Source organism: Gymnodraco acuticeps, unplaced genomic scaffold (genome assembly GCF_902827175.1).
Source record: "Gymnodraco acuticeps unplaced genomic scaffold, fGymAcu1.1, whole genome shotgun sequence".
In the NCBI taxonomy this organism is placed as follows: Eukaryota; Metazoa; Chordata; class Actinopteri; order Perciformes; family Bathydraconidae; genus Gymnodraco; species Gymnodraco acuticeps.
In genome coordinates, this window is record NW_022989981.1 from 582109 (window position 1) to 591130 (window position 9022).

At 37.9% G+C, this 9022-nt stretch overlaps 2 protein-coding genes across 2 annotated transcripts; both read right to left on the minus strand.

The window, feature by feature from the left end:
* Nucleotides 1-34: 34 nt before the first annotated feature.
* Nucleotides 35-2602, minus strand: si:dkey-34l15.1 (thiosulfate:glutathione sulfurtransferase). The gene is made up of 4 exons (XM_034211854.1): nt 2487-2602; nt 780-908; nt 433-595; nt 35-232 (listed from the first exon to the last, which is right to left on the minus strand). Exons 1-4 carry the CDS (start codon nt 2497-2499, stop codon nt 178-180), a joined length of 360 nt encoding a protein of 119 aa, XP_034067745.1. The 5' UTR covers nt 2500-2602; the 3' UTR covers nt 35-177.
* Nucleotides 2603-3511: 909 nt separating this feature from the next.
* On the minus strand, nt 3512-6021 carry LOC117543509 (LRRN4 C-terminal-like protein). The gene is made up of 2 exons (XM_034211855.1): nt 5877-6021; nt 3512-4711 (listed from the first exon to the last, which is right to left on the minus strand). The coding sequence occupies exon 2, from the start codon at nt 4707-4709 to the stop codon at nt 3918-3920; it is 792 nt and encodes a 263-aa protein (XP_034067746.1). The 5' UTR covers nt 4710-4711; nt 5877-6021; the 3' UTR covers nt 3512-3917.
* Between the last annotated feature and the right edge of the window lie 3001 nt (nt 6022-9022).

Consider the following 9022-nt stretch of genomic DNA (forward strand, 5'->3'; position numbering starts at 1 on the left):
AACAGTAGATAACATACATTATTTTATTTGTATATATATATATATATATATATATTCATACATTTTTAATACAATGATGTAGACTATGACAACAAAACAGTACAACAAACATTTAGTTTGATTTCACAATTGCTATTTGTATAAATACATATATATGAAGAGTTCCTTCAACATAAATCATTTCCCCTCTTTCTCAGACCACTCCTTGTATCCTCCGGCATAATTACGTGCACTGAAACAGAAGACAGGGGCACACTTTTAGACCAATAAGCACACATAATTACATAACACACGGCCAGCAAAGTCAGGCGATATTACTGTGAGGAAAGAAAATAGTTCAAGAGTATATTGGAGTCTTAGAAGCCAGATGGGCGGTGTGTGTGTTAGTTTGTGTTTCTACTTAAAATGTTTAGCAACCAATAATTTATTTACTTCACGTATCCCAGTTGTTGGGCCTTGTTTGTGGCATTTAACCCTCGCCTGCCCATCTGGCAGTGAAACACCAGCTCTGGCGCATCTTGCGGTGGCTTTGTTACTCCGAACTTGGCCTTGAATTCCTCTGGCGCCATCACAAAAGCAGCCTCTACTGTATCAACTGAAAGAAGAAAGGGAGGAGGGGAGAGAGGCAGAAAATGTTTTAGGATTAAATGGATGATGACAAACTTGGGTATCCAGTATGCACAATAAGAGTTCAGTGTTCAGTATTAGGCAAACATATTATATATTTTACCTTGATTTTATTTTAACCCTGCATGCAAATAAGTACAAAGGAAGCTTACCTGGAATGTGAACAGATCCTTGAATTTGTCCTTTATCCACTTCCTCTTTAGTGCGAACATCCACCACAAGCAGATTCTGACTCTTTCCCAGAAGGGCTTTCAGATCCTCATAGGAAATATCCTTAGTTACTGGCAATGCAACAGGAAACACATCAACAACATTATCGTCTGATAAGGATTTTATTATATACTCCTATAAAACTGCACCTTTGACTTGTTCAAACAAAGGCTTTAAGTTGTAAAAGAGACTGCTAAAACATGCTAGAATCACTTCACCTTAGTTGTCTGTATTAGATCATTGCATCATAGATCATCATGTCCATCACAGGACATAAATAAATATAAAAACAACATTGTCTTTTCTTTTTTATTTATCAGGCCCTATTATTCACTACTCTACAAACAACCTGATTATCATTATATTCACAAACGGTCACAAAATACAGTAGATTATGCCACAGCAACAGGGAGGTGTACATATTTAACCATCTAATGGTACCCTAAGATAAATAAAGTATTCTGCTGATTTAAAATGTGTGGAGAAAGAAAGCACTGATATCAGTGGAAGAAATCCTGAGTTGAGTATAAATATAAGCATAAGTGGAGGAAATCAGGTTACATTTCAATTTGGTTTTAAATTGCTTGGGGGAAAAAAGACTCGGTGATGATTTAGATGTCTATTTTCAATATTAAGGGGACATTCCTCTCCAGATGATTGCTCCCTCATGCTTGCACTTTTTCTTAGTGTTTAGTGTGGTAGTGGTGAGCGCTTGTAATAGAAGTACAGGCACAACGCCTTTAATGCGGCAGGGAGGCAGGCTATGCAAGCATGTTTTACTTCATTGGAGAGTGAAATTATGAAACTAGTTTGTTGGCTGTTGCCTGAGTAACAGCTCTGGCATTCCCAGAAGGTACAGGTAGATTACACCCTACACCTCATCAGGATAATTGTTTCATTTCTGCTGAGTCATTCTGAATCATTGAATTGTATAACTACTATACAGGAGATTTGTCTTCATTTAATATTTATTAGTTAGACAAGTCTGTCCACGAGTCAATTTTACTTGCATTAATACTGATTAATATTGTGATCTAAATAATCTTAAAACTACACAGATGATAATACAAAGCACAACATTATTGTTGCTTCTTAACTGTATTCAGAGGTTGTTTGAAATAAAAAAGTGCCCGAATATAATTTTGGGTTTGTTTAATAAAAGAAAGAAACAAATAGTTAGGAATGCATTTGGTTGAAACAAGTAATTTATTATGTGTAGGTGTGAAATTAAAAAACAATTGATGGTAAAAACATAAGACTGAGGTATGATGTTAATTGTTTATCAAGCATATAGGACTTTGTTTTTGTACTTCCTTACCTGGAAGTGAAAGGGTTGCCTATCAGATAATGATATGTAAAAAGGGCAGCGTTTGGTATAACGCGTTTAAGCTTCGACTAAGACCGTTTCGGTTAATATTTATTTATTTTCACTTTAATTTAATGTTATTGATTTATTTTTAGGTGCATTTTACAACTACGGGAAATCCTAATACGACATTAAAACTTTAAATAAGCTACTATTTAAACTAAAAGTTCTCAGACAACATTTGGGATGTTTAAAGACGTTCATAAAGTTCAAACACACTGCTGTTAGTTAAATGTACATCTCTTTATAACTGCATCCGTAAGAGAAGTAAAAATGTACTCACCTGAGCTCGCCATCCTGCTTTTATAAATGTCTTGTCAATGTGAATTGTGAAAGTAATTTCAATACGTTAAAAATAACCATAGTTCTTCCTTGTTATGTGTCTACTGACATTTCATTGGCTTAGACACCTAAAGAGGCGGGACTTAGCTTGAAAATCTGCAGCCGTTGACCAATTATATCTTCTTCCCACTTGAGGTGATTTTACAGGACTTTCAAAGTAAAAGTGGAAGTTGAAGTTGGCTAACAAACAAAAGAAAACAGACAGGAGAATCCAGTTGAAAGAAGGAACAGATAGCACAATGTTAATCATAATTTATTATAGTAAATAATCCTGTATTGAAAATATAACTAAGTTAAATATCGTCAAAATGTATTACAATATCCATATCAATGTTATTGCCCTTTTCAGAGTCTAATTCTTGATGTATCATATTATTAACATATTATTAATGCATTAACTTGTATGTTGTAGCTAGTCAAAGTAGAGGTTTTCTCCTGCTGAATAGTTTATTCTATAAAAAAGCACCATATTCTATAAATAGTTTTATCAATTTACATTTTAAATCTGCAAAGGGAAAATAAACTAAACCACTCATTACATATAGGGGAGTGAAAAGGATGTAGATTCCATCTGAAATATAGTGGAGAATTATACTGTTACATAAAAGGAAATTACTCAAGCAAAGCAAAGCCACTGTGCTTAAACTATTTCACCACTGCACACAAATGGATGACACAGTGTTAAACAATTAATAAATGAGAGGAGAACAATGACAATGTATGGTTTCATACATTATACAAGGGTTCAATGAATAATGAAAAGCATGTTCTATTGCCAGTCAACATCTCAACCCAAATCAACATTTTGGACCAACTTTTGTTCAGACCCCAAGGTAAAGTTTCATAAAACTGATTCCAAGGTAAATTTAAGATTAAGATGAATGTTCTTTTTCATAAAAAATGTCACACTTTAACCTGTAGGCCTATTCAAAAAACGCTCAGAGGAAAAAAAAAATAATCAGCAAAGAGCTTTTACTAAGTTTTTATTCAAATAAGTTTTAGTTAATTACAAGAGTCAGAATCTATATTCTACACAAAATATATTTACAAACACATTTAAGCCATGATAAGAGGTGACAACTCTACAATAAACCACAAAGGCTTATTCGCCAGCAAATAAACCTGTAGTTCAAACCACAAAATAACAAAATGGCCCATTTGATAATGTTATTCCACGAACACCACTACTCTTTCCCCACATATCTTAAGATTTTCCTTGAAACAGGAGTGTAAACAATTTCTTAATTCTACAATCAATCATATTACCACCCCAGAACTGTTTGTGTTATTCATGATTACATTGTTGTTGTTGTTGTAGTTTTCCCTGTCTCAAGGGGACTGTTCAGTGGGCGGGGGGTGAATTGTCTGTGGATCACAGAGTCCCCTCTGTGCTGTAAGAAGGATTTCCCAGTCCATTAGCAGAGTCTCTCTTTGACTTTTTACGCATTTGATGCTTCCAGAGGATCACAGCTGCTATGATGAGAACAAGTAGGAGGGCGACTCCCCCTCCAATAATCCCAGCTAACAGTTTATGGTCAGAAGATTCAGGGTACTCATACCGCATACAGGAGAAGTCTGAGGGGATGCTATGTCCTGCACCGTTCACCGCCTCTACACACACATTGGTCCCGACTTCCATAGATCTGACCAAACCTCGTCTGGAAACATCCTCAAACTCAAGGACTTCACCTCCCTCTATCACCACTTTGTACCCAGTCACCACAGAAGACGGAGCACACCACCTGATCTCTATTTTCCCTCTGTCCCCCCCTCGAGTGATTGGCACCAGCTCTTGGATGCGTGGCGAATGAGGAGGCTGATCCCCCCCACTGACCCCTGGACAGAGGCACCCAGTCTTTGCTGAAATCTGGTCACAGGGCTCTTGATTCTCCAAGCAGAAGTCGTAATGGCAGAGCTTCGGTGCCTGATGGACCAGGGGGTTTTGCACAGATTTCACCACTTGAGTAGGGACTGTGGGTTTTTCATAATCGTAATCATCATCGTCATCGTCACCTTCTGAGCCGATTCCAGTCAGGAATATTATCCGAGGTCGAGTGGCGGGAGCGGTAGTAGAGGTAGCATGAGTGAAGAGGTTGGAGTGAGGGAGAGGCGAGGCAATCAGAAAAAGGAGAAGCACGGCCAGATTTCTGCACAGTGACATCATCTCTGTGGAAAGAAGCGACAAAAGATAATAATTAATTCAAAAAAATATTAGTCATTGCAAAAATATATGAGAAAATACATCTAAATACATCACCAGCACTGTTAACAGTATGTTTATCCATGCAGTCACAGAGAGGAAATACATATTCTTATCTATTGACCTTGTATATTAAGGAAGATACCTGGAGGCAAGTAATGAGAAGGAATTCAAGCAGGGGTGTCAAACCAAATGTAATCACGGGCCACATCAGCATTATGGCTGCACTCAAAGGGCCGGTTGTAACTTTAAGACTATATCAAAATACATATATAAATATAAATGTAAAATAATGTATTATATTACATTATTGCCTCTGCATTGGATTATTATCAGATAGGGTAATCACTTCATAATTAACTACGTCTGAAAGCAGAAGTTTGGGCCAAATAATTGCAAGTCTCTTCAGTGCGAATGTCACAAAATGATTTAAAAAGAAAAGCCAAATTCTGGAAAAAAAGTCAAAATCAAAAAAAAGAAGAAACATTTAAAAAAAGAGTCAAATTCTGAGAAAAAGGGCATATTTAGATTTTTAGTAGGAGCCAAAATACAGCATTTGGTTACAATAACAGACAAAAATAACAAATCAACAAAGATCCACAGTGGTACTAAGGATAACAGATAAGGTACTATATGAGATGTTTTTGCATTTTTCCCCTTTTGGCAGAATTGTATTTGTATAAACTAATGACACTAATAGCTCATTTATTAGGCTTGTTGACGAAGAGTATGTTACCAAAGTTTATGTCGCGGAAATGGCTCTGTATTGAATCAAACATTTGCGGTGTTCTAGTTTCCATTCTGTAAACAGCTTTATATAAATAAATACTGAGTGCCTGAAGAAAGAAACACGATATTGAGGTGACCCCATCAGCACGTCCATTGTCTCCTGGCAGAAAGCCAGATGAGTTCTGTGGGAACCCAGAACTGAAGAACAGATGGATTTTCACTTTAAACTCCAGTACTTTTTGGATATATTTTCTCATGCAATTTAGCGCAACTGATGACTAACACTCTCAGAATAAACATTAAATCACTCCAGTGTTGTGCATGTGGTCGACACACACATCAGCACAGGATTAAAAGTGACTGAAAAGTAAAGAAAAGGGTTTTAAAAAGGGTTTACTGTACCTGCTTGATGTTGGTGGGTATACCAAGTGTTGGTCCTCTCTTGTTCCCTGTCTGCTCGCACCGTGTGCTCACTAGTATTCTGCTCTCACTGTCTGAAGTTGACTCTCCCCTCCTCCTCAACACCCCCTCTTTTTCTCCCCTCGGTGCCTCCCAATCCACTCTCCCATCTGCCTCTCTCTTCTCTGGCTTTTCTCACATCTTGCCTCGTTCTCTTTCTCAACGTCCAACCGTCACCGACTGTTGTTGCACTTTTTTTATATTTCTTTGTTTGGAATTTTTGTGTGAATGCGGGAAGGAGGAGGGGGTGTCGAGCCACCATGTGCCGGTGTGCTGCTCAGCATATTAATTTTCTGGGTAGCAGCAGCAGGAGGCAGGCTTGTGCTTGTTGCAGTATGTGTTTGTGTAATCTGTAGGTGCAGCGGCCTGTTTTTGATTACTTCTTTTAAGAGCTCAACTTCCTGCCTACCCTGCAGGTGTTATTGTGGAAACTAACAAGACATAGGGTCACTTCAGTGTGTTTATGCGTGCCTTTGAGAGCGGGGGGTAAAGAATGCATGCATGTGTATTTATTATAGACCTCCCCAGCCTCTCTTCTGTGCCCCCATTGTGACAAGCTGAAGGAGGACGATAAAAGCTTGTCCTCCTTTTATGGGGTAAAGCTAGCATCTAGGGCAAGTTATTTGCACTGATGAGAGGAAAAGTACCCAGAGCCTGCTTCTTTGGTAATACAAAACTCAAAGGATTTACTTGACCTAACCCATCACAAACGCTGATTTCTTCTGATTTTTCTCAGGATAAATGGCATCCTTGACATTTGAGCTGCGTTGAGTCTGTTTACTGTGAACCACATGTGCATGTATATTGATCTTCCAAGAGAGAAACCAGAGTTATGTGAGGTTGTGAGAGTGTGCACTTACATGTACAAATCAACTTTCACATGAAGGCAAAACAACTCAATAGTATGCACACAAGGAAAGGACTGGGTGTACAACAACAATAATTAATTTAGAAGAATACATATTGAAAACTGACTTTAATGTACAGCCATATGATGTGGGAAATAGAGCACAGATTTATAGGTTTAATGCAAAGTTGTATGTCCTTTTTGGGGGAAGAATGTTACATCCGATGTATTCTAATTGTGTGCATAGTTTGATCCCAGGTTTGTTTAAGTGTGAACGAATCCAAAGTCCTAAAAAAGTATGTTTCACACCAAAACATTTCATCATTAAAGAGGTTTTGTGGAATAAACTATTCACTACGAATGATTAATCAGAGAAGATGGTTGTCGATTGGTTGCTGATCTATTGATTTTATTGATGGTTTTTAGAGGGGAACAAAAATCTCATGACAGTCTAAATAATTTCCAGACTATTATATTTCATTTACGGCATAAAATGATTGTCATGTGTTTTGTTATAATAAAACTGTATTTAGTGGAACATTCATAAATGCTTAAACCCCTTAGGATGTACAGGAATAAAGAGGAAGGCTTCCCGTCAAGATCACCTTCATATTTTCAGTATTTCCAGCTTCAAGTTGTTTTGGCTGCGTGAGACAAGCATCTCTTCCACCCCCCATCAGTCGTCAGAAGCTGATAACTTTCATCAACCTGCCCGTAACTGCATGGTACTGGTTGCTATTACTTATCCGAAATGATTCATTCAATTCATTCCTGGACGAGATTATCCATCATGCAGGAGCTTTGATTATTTTCTCACATTTCCAGAACAGTAGTTAATCATCCAGCATTATATGGAGATTTCCCTCCGTTAAGCAGTTTAACTTTTCATTGTTATGAGTGTACAACATTGTTAGACTCATAATCTAATGCTTGAGTGCTCAAAAATCACACTATATACTTGAATTAAACAGTTTGGGCCCTTTTTTGTACTTATTTTTAACTTTGTTTTGTTCATGTCTGATGGTTTATATTGTCTTTCATCTTTTGTGTGTATAGTTCTGTTTTAGTTATGCTCTTAACATCCTCAAGGTTTAAATAATGGTTGAGCTAATGAGTCGTTAGGGTTATGTAAGCGTGTCACTGTTTCTGTGGAAGAATGGGAGATCAATAGGAAATAGTCTGTGATTGATACAGATATTAATATTGTATGATGTAACTAATGGAGTAGTAGTTATCATAAACATTTTGATAGGCTCATATGCTATTTGTAGTTGTGAGCTCATACTTGACAGATTCAGGGTGCTCATACCGCATACAGGAGAAGTCTGAGGGGATGCTATGTCCTGCACCGTTCACCGCCTCTACACACACATTGGGTCCCGACTTCCATAGATCTGACCAAACCTCGTCTGGAAACATCCTTAAACTCAAGGACTTCACCTCCCTCTATCACCACTTTGTACCCAGTCACCACAGAAGACGGAGCACACCACCTGATCTCTATTTTCCCTCTGTCTTGTCTTGTGTCTGTCACCAGCTCTTGGATGCGTGGCAAATGAGGCTGATCCCCCCCCACTGACCCCTGGACAGAGGCACCCAGTCTTTGCTGAAATCTGGTCACAAATCTGGTCACAAATCTGGTCACAAGCAGAAGTCGTAATGGCAGAGCTTCAGTGCCTGATGGACCAGGGGGTTTTGCACAGATTTCACCACTTGAGTAGGGACTGTGGGTTTTTCATAATCGTCATCGTCACCTTCTGAGCCGATTCCAGTCAGGAATATTATTTGAGGCGGTAGTAGAGGTAGCATGAGTGAAGAGGTGGGAGTGAGGGAGAGGCGAGGCAATCAGAAAAAGGAGAAGCACGGCCAGATTTCTGCACAGTGACATCATCTCTGTGGAAAGAAGTGACAAAAGATAATAATTAATTCAAAAATATTAGTCATTGCAAATATATATGAGAAAATACATCTAAATACATCACCAGCACTGTTAACAGTATGTTTATCCATGCAGTCACAGAGAGGAAATACATATTCTTATCTATTGACCTTGTATATTAAGGAAGATACCTGGAGGCAAGTAATGAGAAGGAATTCAAGGAAATGAAATCAATTTTAGTAGGAGCCAAAATACAGCATTTGGTTACAATAACAGACAAAAATAACAAATCAACAAAGGTGCACAGTGGTACTAAGGATAACAGATAAGGTACTATATGAGATGTTTTTGCATTTTTCCCCT

What these genes read in the sequence shown, in the direction of transcription:
- si:dkey-34l15.1 (XM_034211854.1), bottom strand. An exon ending in AGGATCTGTTCACATTCCAG is followed by an intron (nt 596 to 779) that starts GTAAGCTTCCTT and finishes TTCTTCTTTCAG; the next exon opens with TTGATACAGTAGAGGCTGCT. An exon ending in CAACAACTGGGATACGTGAA is followed by an intron (nt 233 to 432) that starts GTAAATAAATTA and finishes CTTCTGTTTCAG; the next exon opens with TGCACGTAATTATGCCGGAG.
- LOC117543509 (XM_034211855.1), bottom strand. Translation starts at nt 4,709, where the DNA reads ATGATGTCACTGTGCAGAAATCTGGCCGTGCTTCTCCTTTTTCTGATT.